Genomic DNA, 25,421 nt, shown 5'->3' with positions numbered 1-25,421 from the left:
TGCATACTTCACGTCTAAGGCCTCTTAACAAAACATCTCTACCTTTCATCAAGCTCTTCCGTCCCCACGAGCTGTTGGTATGCGATGCAGCCTCTAGAAAATCAACATTTGGGAAGTATTTGGCCTCGAGGAGTTTAACCCAAAGACTATCAGGGTTGTTGATAATTCTCCAACACTGCTTTGCTAAAAGGGCCTGATTAAAATAGGTGAAATCTTTAAAGCCCAAAACACCCCTCCTTCCCCTGGCATAGGGTTCGCCAATTGACCCAGTTGATGCCCTTTCCTTGATTATTTCTCCACCAATACTGTCCAGTCATTCTATTTAGGGTGTTGCACAGCACTTTTAGGAGGAGGAAAGTGGACATAGCAAAAGTTGGGATGCTGGACACCACGCTCTTAATCATAATCGCTTTGCCTGCGCTTATAATAGTTTATCGCGCCATCCATTCATTTTTGCTTGTACACGATCGGTAGTATAAGAAAAGATTTGCCTTTTTGACCTCCCAAAGAAAGAAGTCCCAGATATATTCCGTGAGATTGGACTTCAATGAGGCCGAAGGAGGCGCAGATAGCTTCAACATTGTCTTGTTGGTGGGCTGAAAAAAATCTTGGACTTATCCAAGTTCAGTTGTTGACCTGACGCCTTACAGTACTCCTCAAGGATACCTCTAATAGTGCTGCACTCATTCAAGTTACAAACATTTCTTTCTTACAAAAAAAGATAATTATTACAAACATTTCTTTCTTACAGAAGAAATTCACTTCCCAACTATTACAAACATTTTATTTTAAATACAAAAATTACACTACACTTCCCTTTAACTTCCCTTGCAACTAAGGGAAGCTTATAAGATTTTAGTATGATCCCCAATATCATCCAGAATGCCCCCCAACATCTGAACTCAACTCATTGTGCCAAGTGTACTCCCATTCACCTTGTAGTAAGGGGGAAAACTAATTTATGTAGCAGATCAGAAACCTAAGTTGCAATAGTTTTACTCAGAAAAGCTGTTCAATAAACAAACTATCAAGTCTATAGCTAACAGAATTCATCCTCCAATTTAATAGTATAAATAATATGCTCATCTACCCAAATAAGAAAAATGAAAATTTCAGTATTCAGACCTTATGTTACAATAAGAAAAGTTGAGGGAAAGTGAGTTGCAAATTCTTGAGTGAGAATGTCTCCGAGTGAGCAATAATTATCCATCATAGTCTCCCTGGGAAAACTTGTCTTCTGCATAAAAGTTGGCCGTGACTAAATTCCCGCCAAATTTCCTGCCATTCAACCCTTGCCTGGCTTTTGTGGCTCCATCTGTATCTGTATACTCTAAGAACACCTGTGAACTGCTCCATTTCTAATGAAAAATAGTATTAAACTTTTTTCTCTGTGAGGCAAACCTCAAAAAAAAGAGAACTGCTCCATTTCTAATGAAAAATAGCAGTGGCCTTTGCCTCGGAGTCATACATATAGATCACAATATTTACACTAAGATGTGTAACATCTTCCATGCTATGCTATCATGGTTCATCATTACAAAAGGCTAATAATGGACCAAAATAGCAAATGTACTATTGCAAATTTGCAATTATGAATAAAAATTACAGACAAAATCTCTACACGAACCTTCCCAACACCTGGAGATAACTCGCCATTTGGTCCTGGACGTGGAATGACTACATTCACCAGATTTCCTGCAGAAGAAAAATTAATATGGCAATCCCAAGTCATTAAAATGAAAGAAAAGAGGGGTGGAGCCAATCTTAAAAGTAAAATGGAAAGGTTTATGGGATCTTCTGTATGTGTGTTAGGCCTGATTCTCTATAGTAGAATGTGGTACTATAATAGGCTGTAAAACAGAAAGATACAAGATAAAGAAAATTAATATCTGTGAAATATTTTAACAAGATATACACAGAAAGAAGAGATCAGAATCATGAGAATTCACCATATTTTCCGCCTTCAGCTCTCATGTCTTCCAGTATGTCTTCATACTCATCATCATCCTTCAGTTCATCTGCACTTATTACCTCAGTTAAGCTTATAACCTTGGTAGGTAGTGCACCAGCTTGATAAACAAGTCTCTGCCAAAGTTAAGGTATTCATTAATGATCCCGAAGATTGGAGGCTTAAAGCACAGGTTTTAAAATGCACATTCTACAAAAAGTTAAAAGGGAAGAGGCATGGTATTATAATCAATATGAAGAGTCGAAGAGGCTTGGAGCATCCATAATTTAGGGAATAAAATGGATATATGTGAAGGCACTTGTTCCTTACCTGCAATGCTACCTGCTGCTGCGCCTGCAAGAGTATACTCTCCTGCTCGGGTTTGGGCTGCGAAGCACCCTGGTTAGCACGTCTGACTGTGAGAGTTTTATCACCCATCTTTATTCCATTGAGAGCTGCGCAAGCAATATCAGTCACTGACAGATCTTGATACACACAAAAAGCATAGCCTTTTGAGTTCCCTGTTTCCCTGTCCTTGACAAGATCAAAACCACGAAGAGGCCCAAAAGATTCGAGAAGTTCCCGTATTTGTGCTTCCGTGAAATAGTATGGAAGCCCACCCACAAATATGCGATCAGGACCCTCGAGTCCACCAGCAGAACCAGGTGTCAATCCAACAGCAGCTAGGTTGAGATTGGGATTGGGTTGACTTGGCCCAAGTGCTGCAGCAAGAGAAGGGTTGTAATCACTTGGCCTCCTCACCTTCACTGGTGCGCCCTGTCAAAACACACAGAACAGCATAAACAAGCCAAATTATCAAGTCAATGAAAATATGCATGGTTTAAGGTCATTTTGACTTCACCACTGGGGATAATCCTAGTACTCAAGTGCTCTGAAAACCCAATAAAGATATGAACCGGATATGTGCACAATATGGATGATTGAGACAGAAACAAGAAAATACTACCTCAAAAATAATACCATCCAAGGCCATTGCATTACTAGCCTCCTCAACAGACCTCATCTCAACAAATGCAAACTTCTTCTCATGGTTGATGTATACATTAACAACAGCATCTCCTGCAAAAACAAGTATCAAAATTTATCAATTTGAAGTAATCAACCAAAAATTGGGGTGGGGGGGATGGGCAGGAATTCAAACCTGGTCCAGCAGAGTTTCCTCCAATTGCAGACATAACCTGGCTGAAGAAAGTTGCCACAGACTGAAGGAAAAAGCAATATAAAGATTCAGTAATCAATCACCCAGCTTGCATTATCTAGACATTGAGCTATCAATAAGTTTAACAATGCTTCAAAAAAAACTGTCAACATACTAAAAAACCACTGGTCTTTCCGACAGTAATTACGTAGATTAACTGAAAGTGACAATCATAAGTATACAATTAACATCCAACTAAAATAGTTAAAAAGATTACAAGTTCTGGGAAATAATGTTAAGTTCCACGGGTACTTAACAATATGTTCCAGAATAGTCAAACATCTGGTTCCCTCCAACCCTCAAATCTCAAAGTTTAAATGATGAGATGCTGATTCAAAGAAGTGACAATTTCAGTATAGAAAATTTTCACATTTTGCAAAATGAAGTAATTAGAAGTGAGTTTTCCAGAGCTTAGAAAAATTCCCAATTTAATATTCACTTCTTATATATAAAAAATTTGCATGCCCAATCTGGTTTTCCACTCTAGCAGGGTTTCCAATTATGGCAAAAAGAGAGTTTAATATATAAAAGAGAAAAAAGCAACCCAGTGCATGAAGCTCCTGCTACTGCAGGGTCTGTGAGGGGTAAATGTGTGCAGCCTTACCTCCTGCTTCGCAAGAGAGGGTGTTTCCGAGTTTGAAACTGTGACCAACATGTTGCAATAGTGCAACTTAACCATTTCGCCACAGGCTCGCCCACTAGAGAGTTTAATATATCATTGCTACAAAATAAAAATGCCTTCGATTGCACAAGTACACAAAAGACTGAACTTGTTACAGAACAATGAAATAGAAAAATATAAAGGATTCATTTAATCTTAACATAAAACAACAACAACAAAAAAATTCAGTGAATTCACACAAACTAATTAGACTATTTTTTGCACTTTGACCATCAGCAGTATATTATTTCTTTGACACAAACTGTGAAAATCATTCAACAGAACCCCCCTCCCCCAATCCAAAAAATAAAATAAAATAAAGCCGAAACAACCACACAATAATACACAGGATAGACAGCCAAAATACAAGAACAACAATCGGACTGATGGCAACAGTAAACAGGATTAATCACCTGTTCATTTGCAGTTGGAGGAAGCCCACCAACATAAACCCGCCGAGCATGTCTTGTTGCCTAACAATAAAAGAAATTTAACAATTAGCCATCAAATGTTTCAAAGAGACGATGAACTACACCCGCAAAGTACTAATACATCATACCTGCTGAGTCATTGCCTGAGGGTGCATAAAAAGTGGGGTAGCCAGCTGGACACACACAGAAGCATTGAATAAGAAGTTCAATGATCTGACACATTAATATACACAATAATGTAAAAGAAATAGACTTACCTGTCCAGGAAACTGAAGCATGTTCGGAAACATTCCAGGGATTGCTGGAGTTGCCCCGGTCAATTGACCTGCAAAAGCCAACTAATTAAATAGCCGAAAGGAAAAATCAATATCTAATTGATTATGAGTAACAAATCAATATGCACCTCTTCATCTTCACACGAGCTCAACAAAATTAAGTATATCCTAGTCTCTATCAAGAAGATGAAATGAATACAGGATTTTCAGGTACTGGAGGAAATATTCGTAAAGACTACCAAAACAGGCAATAGGTGCCGGTTGAAGACGAACAAGAACCATCAAACCGGTGCATTGAATCCTCCTTGTACATAAAAGCTACAGAAGTCGGCTCACGCCCATTGGCAGCACAGTGGGACAAGTAGCCCAACATTGCCTTCTTACAAAAAAAATAGACACAAACAAACAAACAAACACCAAAAAACAAGAAACAACCAAAAAAACCACTCTCAGTTTCAGAATTAATTCATTAATATAAAAAATAAATAAACCAAAGACCCCAATCAAGAGATGGTAGTCTTGCCTTGCTACTATTATCAATGTAAAAGCAAATGAATATAGCTTACCAACTGATACCAAGCAATTTGATACGACTCTCCAAGCTAAACAGAAGCAATAGATTGGAAATGAAACAAAGGAATAGGTTAGAAAAGAAAGGCCATGTACCTGTAGCAGCTGCAGCAGCTGCAGCAGCAGCTCCTGGCATCAATGCATTTGTTGGAGGAGCCATGTCAAAACCACTAACCCGCTTGCTGCAATGACAAGTTTAAATTAGCTAGTTACTTTTGAAAAGGTTTTGATTACCATAATGATGAACGGAAGATAACTAAGATAAATGGATAATTATTACAGTTGAAATTACCATAATAGGTGTTGGTCATAACTGAATATATACCTTTACCATTCTAATGCATCAGTCATGCTCCCACCCCCACCCCCACCCGGATCCCGCTCACAACTCCAAACTAAGTGTTTGGACCACTGGATGGTCAGTCAAACCATTGTCAAACTGTCTAGTCAACAGTCTGCCATGCCTGACCCGAGTATCATTTCAAGGACCATAGATGCTTTGAAATCAAATGACTGGTAGATAGGCCATCAAGACCAAACTATAATTGTCAAAGAGTCTAGGTGACCCAAGCCACTGGGTGGGGGCCTAAACGTGAGGCAACCAAGTCTCTAGCCTTGACACTATGGTCCAAAGTCCAAACAATCTCTTGCTTGTTGTATCATTTTCCCAGATAATATGACCACTAGTCATCTTTCAAACCAAACAAAAGGACCACCAGTAAGTGGACTGAACCGGACAGAATGTCTTCAAGAAGAAGTGATAGTATTTGAAGCTGAACCTTGCAATAATGCAAAACTCAAACCACCAGTAAGTGGACCAGGAGATGGGAGAAGCATCACGCTAGAAAAGGCAGATCCTGGTTTTAAATACATTAACCAGATGTAAAATTACACCAACCTCGAACAGTTGCAATGTGAAAAAAATTTATCAGGAAAAAATGTATTAGGAAATAATAACAAGTGAAGTCAACTAAATTAGCTAATGTTTTTCTCAGTCAAAACAGGCTGCTAAGAAGTAGCTGAAACACAGACTAGTTTATCATGGAACCCAATGCAAGAATGTCAACAATGGGCCCCAGATTTCATAATAGTCACTATTGATGAGTGATGACTACAAAACAGTGACGATTGGAAACAAAGCTCTTAGAATAACCTATGCTAAATTGGGTAATATGGAGACATAGATCCATGCACAACCAGAATAAACATTGAAATGAACTGTGACATACTGACATGCATTGTTACCTTTTCGATCTCGACCGGGATCGAGATGGAGAGCCAGATCTTGATCTATGATGAGATCTATCCCTCGAGCGAGATTCAGATCGATGCTGATTCCGCCCTTCTCGACCTCGATCATAGTCTCTACGCCTGCAAGATATATTGAAACAATAAATATAAAAAGGCACTAACATTGCATTTGGATTTTCAACAGAATGTGGAAAAAAAAAAAAAAAAAAAAACAAACAGAGAAATTCCAATGAAACTAGAATGGTAACGTCAAAAACCAATCAAATCTATTTATATACTACGATCCAAAAAACGTCCTAGGTATAGGCATACACCCTAAGAATTTTCAGCAATGAATAATTGGAAAATACAGCTAGATTTTATTCTCCAAAATAATATACTGCTCACAATTTCATCAATGAATTTTCTAATAGCAACAAGGATTTTAAGCACCAAAGTGTAATATAAGGGGAGGTGTACCACTTGGTATAAGCCTCTCCAACACACTGCTCAAGAAGCACAAGCATAGCCTTTTGATTTAAAAAAAAAAAAGATAAATAAAAACAACAATATAAGCCAAACTCAACAAAATGAATGTCGATTACCAATGCTATCTTAAATTTTTTACCATAAATACTATATCAGTTTTTAAGAGACTTACTCCACATTGAAAAAAAAAAAAAAAAAAAAACCCTTAATTTTGTCTCCCCTACTTTATATATAAGCAAATTGACACATGTTGATCTCAAACATATCAAAACTGGAAACGTAACAATGGATCTGGCATAACAGCATATCATGCAGTTAAAACAAAAAAAAATTCACTATCCACCCCACAAACAGCAACCAAAAAAGAAAAACATTATACTGACTTTATTTTGCACCGAATGTGTGGGCATTATATGGACCAAATGCATGGGGCCTCATGTTGCCAACCCTTCACAGCGTAAGGCTGTATCTCACAAACCTCAATCATCCGGCCATAAGCCTTTTATATCAATTGCCCAAGAAGTTTTCTTTAATGCTCACCTCATGTATTAAGCCTGACAAGGCTTTGGGAGTGAAGAACAGAAAATCATAATGAATCAAAATGTAGAATTGCATCATGCACTTCTCATATTTATGTTACTAACAGAGCAACCTACAAAAAAAGAAAGAAAAGAGAGAGAAAGGGGGAATCAGCAGAACGCATTGGATGCCTTCTCCCAATTAACTATCTATTGGTCAGCTACACAAAAGAGGGTTCCATAAAATATCACACCAATTTCAGTCACTAAAAGAGCTAAAATACACCGTGTGAATGAAGATGAAACTGGAACATGGTTCAAAAAATACCTTTCATAGTCTCGAATTCGGCGATGATCATCGTCGTCATCTCTATCTCGACCACGGTCCCTTCTGTCACTCCGTTCCCTATGGTGGTCTCTATGCTGACGATCACGGTCTCTGTCTCGGTCCCTTTCCCTGTCCCTATCCCTGTCCTTGTCTATGTCCCTTTCCCTGTCCTTATCCCTCCCTTTTTCTCTATCCTTCTCCCTACTTCTTGAAGACTCTCTCTCATAATCACGTGATCCATGCTGCAATCAATCAATGCATTTGTCTAACAGCATCAGTAAGGGTAGAACACATGGCAAAATGATTATGCTCTAACATAAAATGAATAGAACAATTCAATCAAAAAGTATAATCCAATAATTCATATACATGAGTTGACATCCAATTCTGAATATTCAAATGTTTCTTCAGAACAATGAACTTACCTCAGAATTGAAAAGAATGGGGGAACTCAAATATTAGATGAACAAGCATTGGCGTATGTTTAATACATGTTACGTGTAAAAAATATAAGAGCACCAAATTCAACAGTAATTTGAGACATGGATGGAGACAAAACACTCCTAGGAATCCTGATCAAGGTTTTCTTTACAGAATACCTACATGATTAATGTGTACACAGTATGAGAATTTGTCATGTAGTAACTTAAATATGTTTAACTTCACTCGGTTCTGTCACTCTGTAAGAATCTGAAGGAGAAAAAAAAAATTGAAATGGGAAGAGATGAAATTACAAGTCTTCCACTTCCACAAAAGCTCCTCCCTCAATCAGATGAAACAAAGATCGGCACCATTCTTGGGGCTACTAAACTGAGAAATCACAGTTATTTCCTTAGTATTTCATTCAGACAACTTGCCCTCATATTTCCAACAAAGCATTCACAGAAACATAGGTATTGAAGAATAGGAGAAATAATCAAAGTCCGAATCCACAATTTCTAACCCTCTTAACGACCCTAATTCACAGAAATATAGGTATTGAAGAACAGGAAAAATAATCAAAGTCCGAATCCACAATTTCTAACCCTATTAACAACCCTATTTCTTGTAAGAAAAACAAACTTCGCGAGAACAACACAAGTATCTCCATATGTTTCGCACCCCTCCCCACCCCACCCAAAAAAAAAAAAAAACTATAACAAACCCTATGTTCTGACTAAACTGTCCACGTAGAAGAAGAAACCATCGTCTATATGCAAATCAACATATAAAGATAAGGAACCATCATTCGAATTACGATTAAAAATAGAAGTACCAAGTAGAATTCCAATAATATACCAGAATAAGGGTGAATAAGAAAGCCCCAATTGCAAAGCAATTTCCTGAGATCCTCTTTTCCATCTCTTCGCGCGGTAATGGGGAAGAGGAAGACCAATAGAGATAAGGAACAAAAGTTAAAAGTAACACGGACAAAAATATTCATATAGATAGAACTACCTGAGATTTAGAATCACTATAATCGTCCGCACCGCCATGACTGCTAGTCTTCTGCTGCGGTGACGAACTGTAATCGTTGAGGACTTCGCCATTACCGTCGTATCTTCCCCTGAAATCCGGCATCTTAAACCTTTTGTTTCTCTTCGGCTTCTCTTGGTACGGTCGCTGGTTTTTAATCACAGAGCGAAATCGAGCGGAAAGGGGCCTGAAGAAATTTTAGGGCTTCGGAGAAGACAAGAACTTACACGGCTGAAAACTGCTATCATTATATATGGTGTAACTTCGAATTACGTCCGGCCCCACCGCACCGTAACTTGCGCGCTTATTGTAAGTAAAGCGTCACAATTCTAGACATCGAAAAATTAGTCTTTTTTTTTTTTTAATAATAATAATAATAATAAGGGAGAGAGATCGGTATACTGTCGATATCAAGTATGCTAATGGATAGCACCAATAGGAACACATGATGGAGTATCATTTATGAAGAATATGAGGGTTATTTCAGAAAAAAAGAAAGAGAGAGATAGACACAATGGGTGCTAGCATGGCATATCCAACATTTTCCCTAATAATAATAATAACAATCCATTGGTATCGGTATCGGATCAGCTGTAATGACCATATCATATTGGTGTCAACTGAGATCATATGCCTGACTAATCTAGATCAGATATCATATCGATATCTGGGGTAATTGTCAACAAAATTTATAAAAATTAAGGAAAATATTAACCGATTTAAACCAATATCATTAATCCTATATCAATATCATATTGGTAACAATCAGAAACAAGACTAATACCGATATGATAGCTAAATCCTTATTATTATTTTTTTTCCTAAATTCCATATGATATATCACCTCACAGCCCATCTGGTACTCAAATTTCAAATCCAAAATTTACCACACACAAGTTTTGTCAAACCCAATCTCAGCAATATCATATGACCCCTTATTCCTTTTTTCTTTTCGGTAATAGAATCAAAATTTATTGTAAAACCATTAAGTCACTAATCATTGCTAATGCATGTTACATTAAAGTGGTATATTCTAATGAAAATTCCATAGTGCAAGACCTTAACTCAATCCAAGACTTAATTCTACCAAAAAAGAATTCAGGACTTAATTTTATCAAATAAGTTCATTTAATTGAATTTTTTGCACCACTATTATGTCGAGAATGAAGTCTAATGAATGTTAGGCAACATTTGAATTGTTGGAGGATCAAATCGATCTCCTCACATATGTAGATTTTCTCGTACAAATATTGATAGGGAGGAAGCAAGTTACCTTTGAACTGTAAATGTTCCTCCACACGATCTTAGCTTTTATACATTCGAGCAATATAATGAACATGATCATGCAACATGTGTAATTATTGGACATGTACATTAATAATCTTTCATCTAGGGTTTTAGAGAGCTTTGATATGAATGGATAAATAGATTGGAATGGATGGAGGGAGGGGAGGAACCATAATCATTATTTGCTCCCACCCCTCTTCCTCCTTTATAAATCAAGTTGTGCAAAGTGGGCTTCCCAATTAGTGAGCCATTGGGATTAAGAATTATAAATACAATATTTGGTTAATTCGAATAAGATATCATTGAAATCAAAATATCTTTATAATATTAACTAACCTTATTAACATTTATAATATTAACTAATCTTATTAACGTTTTTTTTTTTTTCGGGTATAAAATCTTATTAACAATATTATGAGGGTATCAATAGATAAATTAACACTACTAACTCCATAAAGCAGTAGATATTTATAATTTAATCACATTTATTGCATATTAGTCCATCTATTAAATAATTTCACATAATGGACTATAGGGCATGTATAGATTATTATGTGTCAATGATTGGACAAAGACATTTAAAAATATTATTAATAAATAACATTCATAATCAAACTAATTTGTAAATACCTTACAACCATTACTAAATCCGAATTACTGTCCAATTATACACAAATATTCTCCGGTAAGGTTGTAGATTCGGTGTTAACCGACTCTTTTGTTCGCAATCAAGCATCATGAATTTAGTACACAAATATATGATTAGAGAAATACATCAAACATTGTTGTGCCAACACTCATGATGCATAATGGCAGTGATAAAAACCTCTCAAGTCAATGGACTAATTGAACTCTACTAATGAGAATCTTGTTTCTAACATACCAGTAGTAACACATGCAATAGTCTCAAATGAGTTTGTCTAATGCACACATTATAGGATTGTTGGACACATTTTCAATATTCTCTCACTTGCTTGTACAATAAATAAATTTATATATATATTATTTATTTTTTGTCTCCCCCTTGCACGTCAAAGCCAATATCCCATATTCTCAATATGCTTATCAAAGTAGTCACACAAAAGGCATATGCTCCTCGAGGATTCTCTATAGGTTAAAGTTTTTTGCTGCAATATAACACCGCTGCCCTTTTAACACCATCACTCCATTATCTCCTTTTCTTCAAGATGTAGCCTCATATCTGCCTTAGTGGTGTGTTCTCCTCCGATTGATTTGGCGATAAAATCCTTGAAGCAAGAGAACGCTTATTCTTTTGGTGGCCACAATAATGGGTCAATGTGAATAGTCGATGGTAATTAGGCCTCTGCTTGAATGTAATAACTTCAAGCATTTTCATCTCCTGGTAAAAGCATATTGGCCGCTGCAATTTCAATACTTTAACATTGCATGTGGAAAATAGATAAGTTAAATAGCTAACCCTAGTTGGATCGGATGACTTGGAGCAGGCTCTGCAATGCTGACTTAAAAACAATGAATGTGTTATCGATGACATCTGATCCAGAGAATGAACGATCTACCAGGAACTCCCTGGTAGATTATTCTTTCTATCTATGAATCAAATTCCTAGACGATGATGAGATGGGAAAGGGGGAATTGGGAAATTGGATACGTTACCCAAACTACTTCCTTCTTGTTCTTCCTTCTTCGATGGAGAGATGAGAAATCATAAGAAGAAGATGAGCGGAGATGGGAAAATGGAATATCTTAGATCGAAGTACTCACAATAAACCAATGTTACTGTTAACATAGATGATACAAGTTTCATTGCCAACGTAGTGTAGCTTCCTAGAAGGTTGCTTGGGTAGAAAAGAACCATTGAAGCTGCAAAGAAGCTTGATTTTCTGTACCAATGTAGAGGAAGGATCAGTGATGGAAGATGAGTGAAGGCCATGGTTGAGAGGGAGATGAGATTAGGATTTGCTGTAAAGAGGTTTTGCTTTGTTTTTGTAAAAAGCCATAGAGAGTTTCAATAACCCTAACTAATTAAATAAAAAATGGGTTATGGTGTGTGTTAGTCCAAAGGATATATTTGTCTTTCTCTATATGTTGACTTAACACCAATAATCGTAAGGGGTACAATGTAATTATCAATTTTACAAGAGATAATTATAACATTAAGATAGAGTGCGAGGGAGGCCACTGTAATTAACTCTTGATAAAACTACCCACATATATAGTCATTATAAATGGTTAAAGTGGAGAAGATAATTTCATCAACTAGAATAGAATACATCAATGACAAATTGGCCTAGTGTTTGGCACTTGACATTTCATTTAAAATGCCAAAGATGTAGCTCAGTTGGCAAAGATCAGCTCCTCACAATAACGAGGTATGAGAGTTCAACTCTCCTTGGGGCTACCTAACAAAAAAGAAATAATAAGATTACAATGGAGAGAGAGAGAGAGAGACAAGGATGTTTTTCACATGAAAAAATAATTATATATGGGAGCATGGCTTACGACATCACTCCCATTTGTCTATTTCTCATTCCATGTGAAAAGCCATTTTTGCCCCTTTTTTGGGGTTGTGGGAGAAGAAGAGAGATTAACATGGATTTGGCTCCTCTCCAACTAGTTGAACACCCAACCATACGTCCAATGGCTAGTAGGATCTAGAACGTACCCAACACATGAGCATGCACCCCAAGTCCTCCCACCAGTCGAATGCTTGGCTGGGTGTCCCAATGATTGGAGAGGATCTTTTTGCAATGAACACAATCCACACTTCACATTGGGATCCTTTTTAGCGGCTGCGTTGCCTAGAGAAGTATCCAATAACTGGAATGACTTAATCATGTATTGGGGTGCGTGTCCGAGTTCTCTCAACCGTAGAGTCCACACTCTAGGACAGAGAACCAGTACATCCTTCACTCCACATAACCAAACGGGCCCAAGTGTGTGTAACTGTGAAGCCATGGGAATTTCCATACGAAACGTACCGTAGGTGGAGAGTATCCAAACGTACCGGAAGGCAGAGAGAGCAAGGCCGGAAATTATAGAAACTATCACAGCTCCACTCGAGATTTTTAGGCAAAAGCGTCGCTACAACTGACGGGTATAAAATCTAGGGTTTCGGGTTGTTCAAGTTCGAAGACGATAACTCGGCCAGCCATGGAGAGCGCCCTCGCGAACGCCTCTGCCATCGGTGACCAGAGGCAAAAGATCGAACAATACAAGCATATACTCGCTTCTGTTTTCGCATCAAACGACATCACACAAGCAAAGAAGTTCATCGATCACAGTTAAACTTTCAATAACCCTAAGGAAGTTTGTTTTCAGTTATTGATTAAGTCTATTGATTCAAGTTTTTCTGTAGTTTCTTAATTTTAGTATTCATTGGGTAACAGTGGTATCCGACGACGTTCCTCTAGTGGTGTCCCGACAACTGCTGCAGACTTTTGCGCAGGATCTGGGAAGGTTGGAGCCGGAAACTCAAAAGGAGATTGCGCATTATGCTCTTAATCAGATTCAACCTCGAGTTGTTTCGTTTGAGGAGCAGGTCGGTATCAATCCTTCCTTCTCTCGTCATTGATGAAGCGATTAGGTTTATATTGTTGTATGAAGTCTACAAGCATGCATACATTGTCGTAATTCGTAATTCGTAGTTTAACTGTTTCTGCAATCGAGGTTGTGGGTGCTAGCGGAGTTATTCTTTCTCTTCCCCATCTCATGGTTCGGTTTGCTGTGATAATTTATACACTTTGTCAAAGGATCCATGCTCGGACAGTGTGTTGGGCTGATGACTAGGGAAATGTACAGTGACTTGGGATTCCCTGAACTTATAAAGATGAAAATTTGATGTTTTAACAACCTTTAAAAGTTTTTGAAAGAAAAAAAAATTATCCAAAATTGTTGTGAGGTATATTTATGCAGAAGAAAGAGTTCCCAAGTCTAGACAGGAACATGAAGATTCAGGAGAAAAGTAAAATAGAAACAAAGAAAATTGGGCAAGGTATTGGTTTTATGGCGAATATTTTGGAAGGAAAGGAGGGGAAAAATAATGTACGAACAAGTAGATTGTTGAACTAGAAAGGCATTATCTCTTTTGAGTTTAAACTGGAAAGGTAAATTGAAGAAAAAAAATAGGACCCATATGATTCTGGGAAAAGTAAAGGAAAATTACGATATGTATTCAAATGGTTATGATAGATGAATATCTCATGCTATGGTGTGAACATGTACACAATTGTCCCGTATAGGCACAGATTGAGGTATCTGCCATAATGAAGAATTTTTTGGTCTTCCTCATCCAGAAAATTGAGCCACACATTGTCTTAGGGATTATCATATTACCAGTAAATTTTTTTGTCCAGTTAAAAATAAACAAACATAATTTGTAATAATTTGATTTGTGTCTTTAATAAGTTGAATGAATGTCTGTTATGAGAGTTTTTCATCTATTTGTAAACCTGCAGGTGTTGATTATCAGAGAGAAGCTTGCAGAGCTGTATGAATCTGAGCAGCAGTGGTCAAAAGCAGCTCAAATGCTCAGTGGCATTGATCTAGATTCTGGAATCAGGTAAGAGTGTAAGCTTCTTGTTTTATTGATCTTGAGACCAGATATTTTGTCTGTCCCTGTTGCAATCGGGTAACTTCTGACCATCTGTTCTAATTTTTATTTATTTTTGCAAGGACTATCTGTTCTAATTTACTGTCCTAATATTTTGTGCTAGGATGCTTGATGAGGCATACAAGCTATCCAAATGCGTACAAATTGCTCGCCTATATCTTGAGGTGCTTTGACATTGTCAACAAATGAAATTTTTTTTATCAGAAAGATATTTTAACCAGAGCATGCCAATTTCTATATATGTGGCATCTTCAAGAACATTGTGTCTTTTTTATTGTCCTTCAATAAATTAAGTAAATTATTAAAATCTGAAGGTAGAAGCAGAAATGTAAGGGAAGAAGAGAATTAGACAAGCACCAATGAAGGATTGCAATACTAGCATTTGTGATATCTGGAGAGCTGAATTCAGACTTCTTTTTCTGAATTGATGATATCGGGTGTGCGACTATGTAACCATTGATCTTCGTTTTGGCAGGATGATGATGCTGTAAATGCGGAAGCTTTTATCAATAAGGCTTCTTTCTTGGTTACCAATAGTCAACATGAAGTTTTGAACTTGCAGTACAAGGTCAGCATTCTTTCTCAGCCTGTTTGGTTTACTTTTGCATTTGAAAGGCCTCTAGTTTTTCTTTGGGGGGTGAACGATCATGATCACCACTATTGGATGCGGCTTGATCCTCTATTTGGACCTTTAATAATATAGGCTAGACACATACATAGTTGTCATAGTGCAAAGGCCAACCAAGGCGACGGGGAGCTGTCTAAGCGCTTAGGCGAGAAGGCGACCAAGTGTTATTTTTTATTTTCCCTATTTTCTAACATTATTTTGTAAGCTATATAGACCTTATATAAAAAAAAAATCAATATCAAGCCACATAAAGTCATTAAGAATTAACATTTAACCACATTAAATCATAAAAAATCAACATTAAATCACATCAAGGCACCGTTTGACAACGTTCCGTTTCTGCCGTTTTTGCGTTTTTTTGTTTTCAGAAACGAAGAAACAACCTAAAAAGTGTTTGATAAAGTTGTTCCGTTTCACCTGTTTCTGAAAACATAAATCAAAATTTATGCCTATTTACAATTCTAGAAACGACTTTGATGAAACAAGTCAGTCATTTCTAGAAACGAATTTGAGAGAAAAAAAGGCTGTTGTACCCATAGTTAGCAAATTCGGATTCGGGAATTATTCGGGCGGAGAATTATTCGGAATAATTCGATTGATTAATTTAAGGATTTGGTAAAAAAAGCTTATTGGTTTTTTTTTTTTTGGGTTTTTTTGGGTTTTTTGTTTTTTTTTTTTAAATACTGTTTAAGTGGACCGAATAATTCGGTTTAATCCGGTTCGGTCCGAATTATTCGCGTTTTATATTCACTTTTGAAAAAATCGCGAATTTTATCGAATTTTATTTTTAATTCGCATTCGGTTAGAATTTTTGATTAAATTCGGAAAAATTCGGTTCGGTCGAATAATTCGCGAATTATTCGGCAGAATTGATAACTAGGGTTGTACCCGATAAATCTATCAACTATTTAAACTTAAAAAGAGGTAACCGAACCCTCTCTTCCTTTTGGGCATCCGATGATACTATTGGGTTTTTTAGTGACATGTCTGCAAAAAACATTTCGATAAACAGGTTTATCAAACACCAAAAAATCCGTTTTTGATATTGGAAACGTGAAAAGCCGTTTCTGCTGTTTCTAGACACAGAAACAGCAAAAACGTTATCAAACGGTGCTTAAGTTATAAAAAATCAACATTTAAAGAAATGCTATTGTTCTATAATAAGTTTGACTGGTCAAATGATTTTATTTTACATGAGATTTTTCATATTAGGTATAACATAAAACCAGCTTTCCAACAAGTCTAAGATTACTTAAATCTGAGTTGTAATGACAAAGTTATGCTCCGGTCAAACTTATTTTAAAGTGCGCGAATGCTGTTAAAATCGCCTAAATGAAAATAATTTTATTGATACTAAAAGAAAAGATTATTTTACTGGACTTTTGGTTTTGAGCAATGTTTTAACATGATAGGATTTATAAAATTTTCATAATTGAGAAAAAACCCAGCGTGTAAATAGTAAAAGTTGAAAATCGCCTCTATAACCAAAATCCAGTTTTTGTTGTTGGATTTGGGGGTTGACATTTTATCCTTTTGGAATTTGATTTTTAAATTATTTTTATTGAATTCAAATAGGGGGTATTTGCTTATTTATGAATAATATCTTAAGTAAATGAAATAACAAATATAAAAACATAAGGCAACATCTAATGCAACAAGGCGACTATCGTCTAGGCCCTAGGTGAACCCCCTAGATGCCAAGCCGTCATCGTCGCCGTCGCCCTAGGCAAACCACCTAGATGCTGACGCCTTGACAACTATGGACACATAGGATAGATAGGATGGATTTTAAATATGTTTTGGATAGTTCAATAGTTAAGTTTTTATTAGTGAGGCCATTAGTATTCCATGTAAAGGAAGTTTCCTGCAGATTGATCTTCTGCTCTACCCCTGCTATCGGTCTGTTTTCTTCTTAGGCAGCTGCGTAGTTGCTTTCTTCTTTTCTCCTATCAAAGGCTGCTGGAGCATACAAACCAGCAAGCTGCTTTGTCAGGAAAATATTTCAAATGTGGGCCCGTGGACAGCCAATCTGATCTTTGATTCATAATTCGAAATCTAGGTTTGGGGCTGCATTAGGGGGAGGATGAAATCCATGTCTTATGTTTGTAAAACATGTTGTTCCCTTTTTACCCCCGCTCCATTTCCAGGTTTGTTATGCAAGGATTTTAGATTTAAAGAGGAGGTTCTTGGAAGCTGCTCTACGTTACTATGACATCTCCCAAATTGAGAAGCGACAAATTGGCGATGAGTATGTACTTGTGCATCTATTCTGGAAGATTTCTTTTAATGTTTTTTACGTTAACAATGAAGATTGTTTTTATTCTGAGCTGATTTTTCTGTCACATCAAATGGACATTGTAAGAGACAATGGATTCCCTCCTCCCCCTGATAAAAGGGGATGAAGAAGGGTTGTGACGTCTTGCTATGGGAAATTCTTATAGTGTTTTGTGAGTTGTTTGTCAGCTGCATCCACCCCCCCCCCCCTTTTAAGAATGTGACAGCAATCTTCTTTCAGGTTCTCTACTAGTAATATTTTGCGACTGCTGAAATGAATTGACTTTGAGAAACCCTTTAGGGAGTAAGGGAATAAATGAGAAATAGAAACAGAGTGCATCGATTAGATGAAGCTGAAGAAAGCTTATTTTCCTTCTTTTCTGAGAGAAAATTAAAATGATATGTGACTTTGTGGAATTGGAACAATATAGAGAAAAATAAAAATATTTCATATTAATATTTCTCAAAAAAATAAACTGTTCACCGAGGATGCCGAGTACTTGGCCCATGGACTCTGTAAAACCATAGACCCATGTTTACACTCCCAAACAAACCAGGAACCCAAAACCCACTTTTTCTATTTACAAATTCCTCAACAACAACAACATAGCCTTATTGTATTTACAAATTTCTCTGTTATCCCAAATCCTTCATATACTAATTCCCTAGGGAAATTTTAAGGAAACACACCTAAGCATCCATTTTTTTGATCTTGTACTCCATGATTTTTCCCCCTGTTCATCCCTTCATCCATAAGATATTACTGTTACCTATAGGAAGTGGAAGCTAGAACTACGACAAAATAAGGAAAAATAACTCTACTTTATATAGAATATAGTGGGGCTGTTATTTTATAGAGAATCATGAGTCTTGACATTTGATGGAATTAGTTTCCCGAGGTGGATAGACTCTTATCTGGGATCTAACTCTAGGTTCGTTTCCTTTAAGGCATGATTTTCTATATTCAGTGAAACAGCATGCAATACCTTTACTGTATTTATAAGTGTACACTATTTGGTTAGATGTGCATATGTATATATCATATTCCTAGTTTTCTCCCCATGTACCATAGGTTGATTGATGAGGATGCTTTGGAGCAAGCTCTCACTGCTGCTGTTACATGCACAATTTTGGCTGCTGCTGGTCCCCAACGTTCTCGTGTTCTTGCCACTTTATATAAGGTACACGTTTCAGAATATAGCTGACAAGTCAAGTTTGCATTGGATATTCTTAGAATTCTCTGGAATTAATAGCCTAATGCGTGATGTGGTATTTGAATGGCTTTTTTGGCATATTAATGTATACACCTCAACTCAACTCAGGTTTATCCCAATTCAATGGGGTTGTTGGCTACATGGATCTTCTTTCTCCAATCAACTCTTTTCAAAGTCATACTTGTTTCTAATCGTAAGCTATGCATGTCTTTCCTCATCACTTTTAGAGTCATTTTAGGCCTACCCCTGGCTCTTTTAGTTCCTCCAATCTGAGTGATCTCAGCTCTACTGGAGCATTCAAAAAGGAAATTTCAATTCTCTCTATTTTTCCTTCCCACCCCTTAATGTAAATTCTCAATGATTTCATGATTGCTGTAGTTACTTAGTGTTATCTCCATGCATTTATATTTATTTTACTGAGTTCATATGTGTATTTTTTTAAGTTCATAAAAAGTTAGAATTCTCATGAGTTTGTCCTAATCTCTCTCGCAATAAGTTGGTTTGTTTGCAAAGATGAAATGAATGTCACCGCCATGGATATTCTCTGCCTTGAATGAGAAGAAAGTCATCAGTGGTTTGCGTAAGATTTGTTTCTTGAACAATTTTAAGCTTGTAATCAACCCATCTTTGCACCCATGCATGCCGGTCACACCCATGACCATGTCTCAGTTTTGCTATTTCTAATTATAGCTGGAGTCAATGTTCATAATCTCATTAACTCCCTTTTTATGGTTAAATGCTGATTGCTGATTCACCCTGGTCTTTTATTATTATTATTATTATGATCAACATCCATGCATGGCTCTTGAAATTTAAACGTACAATATTTTAAGGATGCTTTGAGATGTGGGATGTAGACACCTCAAATGAGATATTGATATGCTGAAATTGGGCCTTATTGCCAGGATGAACGGTGCTCAAAACTAAAGATTTACCCAATATTGCAGAAGGTATAATCTTGCATGTGTTCTCAAACTATGTACTGTTACTGTTGTGGTTTTTGTTTCCCTTCATTTGATTGTTATCTTTATGGAATGTGGAATGTGATACCTTTTTATGATTTCACCAGGTGTATCTGGAGAGAATTTTGAGAAAACCAGAAATTGATGCATTTGCTGAAGAACTAAAAGAACATCAGGTTTCCAATCCTTTTGGCTTCTTCATTTTCAGCTGCTGCTTTATTGTTGCTTTGACCTTTGAGAGGAAGATATAGTAATTCTCATGTAATGGTTTTCCAACAGAAAGCACTTTTGCCGGACAATTTTACTGTGTTGGATCGTGCTATGATTGAACATAATCTTCTCAGTGCGAGCAAACTTTACACAAACATAAGGTTGGAGATATTATGCTGATGCTTTTCATCATTTGAAATTTTCTTATTACTTGCGGTTGGTATAAATGCATTTATAAGTTGACTAATTCATTTTCCTTTTTAATTTTGTCACTGGTAGCTTTGAAGAGCTGGGCACTTTGTTGGGTATTGCTCCTCAGAAGGTGCCATCTTCACCATTATGTTTGTTTTGTTTTTTTTTTCCCTGGATGAATGCCATTATGTTTTGTTGATTATCTGTCCCTTTCGTTGGGGATTTTTATATGAGGGATAGCAGTTGCAACATTGCCATTCGTGTCTGATGATAAATGTTAATCACCTATACTGGCTGAATATTATACCTTGTTACCTATCAGTCATTCCAGATTTTCAATATTTTATTGTGGTTATTATTCTTTTTTTGAACATTAACTTGATCAATATCCCCATTCTCCTGATCTCCCAATAGGTAGCGTAGAAGTAGAGCTCTGTTTGGTTATTGGCTTATTGCAGAAGTATTTATGTTGTCAGATACGATTTATTTATTTATTTTTGTTGTTGTTTATCAAGATGGACATACCTTTATAATTCCATCATTTTACCTAGATATCTTTAATGAGAAATCTTCTTGAATAATAGTTAGACTTGAACGGAAGATGAATGATTTCTTAAGTTTATCAATTTTTAGATTGGAGCTGGCAGCCATCTTCTAGAGAAACATGGGTGCAGAACCAATATATATTTAAGACTAACAAGTAGGTGGCTGTCACTTATTATTTTGGAAGGGCTGAGGATCCATAACCATTCCTAAGCCTAAATGATATTGTAGCTACTAGCTATTGGCTAGAATGAAAATGAAAGTGGCTTTGCATATATTCCTATTCGAAAGATTGTTTGGTGTTGACTGTTGAAGCATGGCCGTAGGGGAACGAGTTTAAAGTTTCCCTGCATTTCTTAAATGCTTCACTTCTCTTCATAGTTGAAGCATCGTGTAGTCTTGAAGTTTGGCTCCAGAGCAGTCATTAGAATTTATTCGGTGCTACAAATATACATGAAGCATGTGCACTCTGAATGAATGGATCAGGTCACGCCCCATTCTCTTGATTCTCTTTGTCATTTCTTCGACTTATGGGGTTTTAGTTATCACTAGAACACTTCTCTCAAAATATTGCATGTAATTGAAAATCTTATTATCTGATCGATCTTTTAATTAATACAACTGATCTACTATTTTTAGGTCTCACACAATTTGAACTGTATTCAACTACTAGTAGGCATACATTTTCTTGACATGTATAGGTTTCCTTTTACAAGTATATACCAGAAATCATACTTGACATGCCATAAGCTGTATTTGTGTTAATATCTAAGTTCTATATGATCTTGAACTTTTCGTCTAATTTTTTTTGACAGGCTGAAAAGATAGCTTCAAGAATGATATTAGAAGATAGAATGAGAGGATCAATTGATCAGGTTTGACTTGCTTCTTATGGTTGTAGTGCAGACTTTGTGGTTTTGAATTTTGAACATGGATCCCTTTTGATAAGGGAATTGCCATCAACAAATTTTGGGACCTTGGATGTTTTCTTTTAGAAGGTGAGGTTCCAAATGTGCCCGGGGTAGGCAGCATTGCCTACATGCCCTACCATTGGCCGTTGATTTGAGTCTGGGTTGGTTTATTTTTGACTTAAGATGAGCCTCTTCTTCCTCCTCTCCAGTTCCCTGAAAGAGCGAGTCCACCTTCTTTGTTTCTCTTCACTGGCAACCTGAAGGGTTGGCTTTCTTCGTCCTCTTCTCTGGCAGTCTGAAACCTTATTCCTCAAGTGTTGAACCTGAGATGTTTTTTGCGAGAGACCACTGTGGTTTCAGGCTCGGGCTGGGGCAAGGGAGAGAGCTTCGGGAGAGAAATTGCAAATTTCCTCCATGACTGACAAGTCGTGATACAAGATTCAAGGGCGTTGATGGCCATGTTAGGGCATGTTGTAAGCCTTTGTATGATTTTTTCTTTTGGGGGATGGGAACCTTTTTTATATATATTATTGAAGAAGGCAAGGGGAGCTGCCCCACTAGGCCACAATAACTAACCACTGGCATTTCTAGAACCAAACATGGAGACACGTTAGCATATGCAGAAAAGGTGGGATAAAAGATTCAAGCACAAAATTAAAAAAGTAGGACCTTTCACCCCTTAGATTTGCCGATTAAGTCCCTCAAACTTGCTGTCGATCCCGTTAAAAGCAATAGAATGCCCAAAAATGAGGACGACTCATGTCAATCAAATAGACTATGAGAAGTTGAACAATGATCCTGTTAAAAGCAATAGAACAAAGATTCGGGTCTTCGATGCTGTTGGCGGAAAGCCTTGGGTATTTGACTGACTTTGCTTTTCCCCTTATTATTTCAGTGGGTTTTTTTTAATGGTTCTATCTCTAGTTATTGCTGCACACAAGCAGTATTGCTTGAATTGACGAATCATCATTTTCAGGTTGAAGGTGTCATACATTTTGAGGATGACACAGAAGAGCTTCAACAATGGGATCAACGGGTATGCCTTTGATTCTTTTTTTTGTTTTTTTGTTTTTTTATTTTTAATTTTTTTGGGGTGGGGGGTGGGGTGGTGATTCGCAGTTTGATGGGGTTTGGTGGGGATGCCAATAAACTTTCATATATAGTCCTTCCCATGTTGCCTGCTATTTCCAATCAATGAGATTCATCCAATGAACCAGTGCAATATGCCTCTCTATGATATTATGGCCCCGATCACCTTCTCTCTTTTTTTTAGATGGGTACACTATAGAAGGGGGGTGGGGATGGTAACAGCTAGGAGACTCAACTTGAGACCTCATGGTCAGTGTAGGCATAGCGCATCACCACCTCACCAACTGTGCGAGGCAGTTTTTTTTTTTTTTTCAAGTCGTCTCCTTACTTGGGGGTGGGATGTGATTTTTTTTGGGGGGCGGGGGTGGTCCGGTGTTGCCGTGTTGGTTTAATGATATGGCCACTTGAGTGGAATTGAAGCCCATCAATTTTTGTGATTCATTCTTCATTCTCATTTGTTTTACAATAATTTGACACTGAATGTTACAGATTGTGGGACTGTGTCAAGCCCTTAATGACATTCTGGACAGCATGGCGAAGAAGGGCCTGCCAGTCCCTGTTTGAACTTCATCAGATGCGCCAAGGAAACCAAGGGACGATTGATTGGATGGGGGGAGTACCTGGCTTGAGATTAAACTTGCTATACATGTGTAGATTAAGGACTTCTCATTATTTTATTTTGTAATTATTTTAGTTTACATGTTTAATCCACAAGGAGAAAGCCAGATTCTCCTTGCACATTGGCTTCTTTTTTCTTAATGGAGCAGAGCAAAGTTCTTGAACAAAAACATGCACACATACCAAAATCCCATGTCCTTTTTATTTGGGATTGTCTGAACGACGCCTTTATAGGTGTATTTAGAACTTGTAATCTTCTTTTGATTGTCGTTTGTCTTATACCCAAATTTCTTTTAAGTCCGGTAAAAGAGGTTTTTTTTTTAATTTTTTTTAATTTTTTTTAATTTTTTATTTAAAGGTACTATATCATTATTTCATTCTCAAGATTTGCTATGATAGTCTTGTATGTTTTTCAAATACGCATGTGAAATGATATCTGTAACCCTCGTTGAAAATAAAATGTTAAATGAAGAGTTCCAAAAACAGATAAGGTAACATATATTGGAAAGCTCAAGTCCTAAAACGGCAATTTGGAAATCTCTTATTATTTTTGTAAATCCACCCATCAAATTACTAACCAATTTCATTTAAGAGAAAGTAGTCCTTGATTTCTTTCCTTTATCTCCCTCAGTAAACTCTTACCGGGGATCAATTGTTTTGGTCTACGTCTCACTTGGTTTTGGATTTGGTTACCAACATTGGCTGTGTTCAGGTTCCTGAGCAGCAAGATGGCTGAGAAAACCTAGAGAGTGGATTTGCGTAGTTTTAGGCTCAGTTTGGTATTCTTCTTAGAATGCATTTTAGATCAGCAATACATTCCAAGAAATTATTCCAAAGACAACCTTTAGTTTCTCACTCATGATTTTAAGCATTTGGGTCAACTATTATTTAATGTTATTTGTCATCTCATTTGTTCAACCTCAACATTTCTAGGTCATGGGCATCCCACTTTAATTTTAAATCCTGATTAAAGAGGATGATTTATACCGTTATGTTTTGAAGACATTTTGAATTGTATAATGGAAACTTTTAAATATAATGCTGCATTTGATATGCATTCTAACACTCAGATTGCCCCTATTAATCACATCTTATGTGTAGTTTACTGAGAACGAGTTTGACATGAGGCTCATCATGCTGCAACTATTAATACAAAAATTCTTGTATATGTGATGTTAAGAGTATTTATTTATTTATTATTATTATTATTTTAAGTATGAGTGAACTCAAAATTAAATGGCAAGAATAATTAAATAACAAAAATCAAGGGAAAAAACCATACATAAGCCAAATTAATAAAAAAAAATCTAGGTATAGGCTTTTTGAGGTGTAACACAATCCAATTAGCCTTAACCCCGCCCATCTTTTGAAGGGTGAAATGGTCTAATGAATTTTGATACAACTGATCTATGTCAATATAGGGCAAGACTAAAATGGTCTAACACTGTAAACTACATCCTTGCACAGGGGTTCATCAATTTTAAGAGATTCAGTTTCTCTCAAACTCTTAATCGCTCAATTCTTGTTTAATTTTCTCCATGCACACGACAACAATCAAATTCTAACGGTTGTAATTTTCTTATTTTAAATTTAAACCCATCTTAACCCTCATATGCCTCGTGATTACGTGAGACTGAGAGTGACGACCACAAATGGTCATTGGCGCCTCAAATGCCAAATGAATCGAGATCGTGCCATGTGACAGCCCCGTCGCGCAAATTCAAATAATTTGGCGCCAAACTCACTTCGTTTTCGCTCTATTTTTTTTTTTAAATTAT

The 25,421-nt window shown here is 36.7% G+C and overlaps 2 protein-coding genes across 4 annotated transcripts; one reads left to right on the top strand and one right to left on the bottom strand.

Moving 5' to 3' along the window:
• Window positions 1–974: 974 nt before the first annotated feature.
• Window positions 975–9,352, bottom strand: LOC122071758 (splicing factor U2af large subunit B-like). 3 transcript variants are annotated; one of them, XM_042636163.1, is made up of 13 exons: window positions 9,107–9,350; window positions 7,670–7,911; window positions 6,350–6,475; window positions 5,201–5,286; window positions 4,517–4,584; window positions 4,388–4,432; window positions 4,242–4,301; window positions 3,111–3,171; window positions 2,916–3,028; window positions 2,279–2,725; window positions 1,950–2,085; window positions 1,628–1,695; window positions 975–1,340 (listed from the first exon to the last, which is right to left on the bottom strand). In XM_042636163.1, the coding sequence occupies exons 1-13, from the start codon at window positions 9,227–9,229 to the stop codon at window positions 1,203–1,205; spliced, it is 1,713 nt and encodes a 570-aa protein (XP_042492097.1). In that variant the 5' UTR covers window positions 9,230–9,350; the 3' UTR covers window positions 975–1,202. The 3 variants fall into 3 exon arrangements, with proteins under 3 accessions (XP_042492097.1, XP_042492099.1, XP_042492098.1); XM_042636164.1 differs by lacking the exons at window positions 975–1,340; window positions 1,628–1,695 and adding an exon at window positions 1,702–1,850 and having other exon boundaries at window positions 9,107–9,352; XM_042636165.1 differs by lacking the exons at window positions 6,350–6,475; window positions 7,670–7,911; window positions 9,107–9,350 and adding an exon at window positions 4,774–4,910.
• A 3,974-nt stretch (window positions 9,353–13,326) lies between these two features.
• Window positions 13,327–23,965, top strand: LOC122071767 (COP9 signalosome complex subunit 4). Its single transcript, XM_042636174.1, has 14 exons — window positions 13,327–13,673; window positions 13,780–13,931; window positions 14,848–14,951; window positions 15,106–15,166; window positions 15,478–15,570; window positions 17,778–17,878; window positions 18,977–19,085; window positions 20,024–20,068; window positions 20,188–20,256; window positions 20,360–20,451; window positions 20,570–20,612; window positions 21,841–21,900; window positions 22,913–22,972; window positions 23,515–23,965. Exons 1-14 carry the CDS (start codon window positions 13,544–13,546, stop codon window positions 23,587–23,589), a joined length of 1,194 nt encoding a protein of 397 aa, XP_042492108.1. The 5' UTR covers window positions 13,327–13,543; the 3' UTR covers window positions 23,590–23,965.
• The last annotated feature ends 1,456 nt before the right edge of the window (window positions 23,966–25,421 follow it).

This window comes from Macadamia integrifolia, unplaced genomic scaffold, assembly GCF_013358625.1.
Source record: "Macadamia integrifolia cultivar HAES 741 unplaced genomic scaffold, SCU_Mint_v3 scaffold_7A, whole genome shotgun sequence".
Taxonomy (NCBI): Eukaryota; Viridiplantae; Streptophyta; class Magnoliopsida; order Proteales; family Proteaceae; genus Macadamia; species Macadamia integrifolia.
The sequence above is the reverse complement of the archived record's forward strand: the minus strand, read 5'-3'. Positions and strand labels throughout refer to the sequence as shown.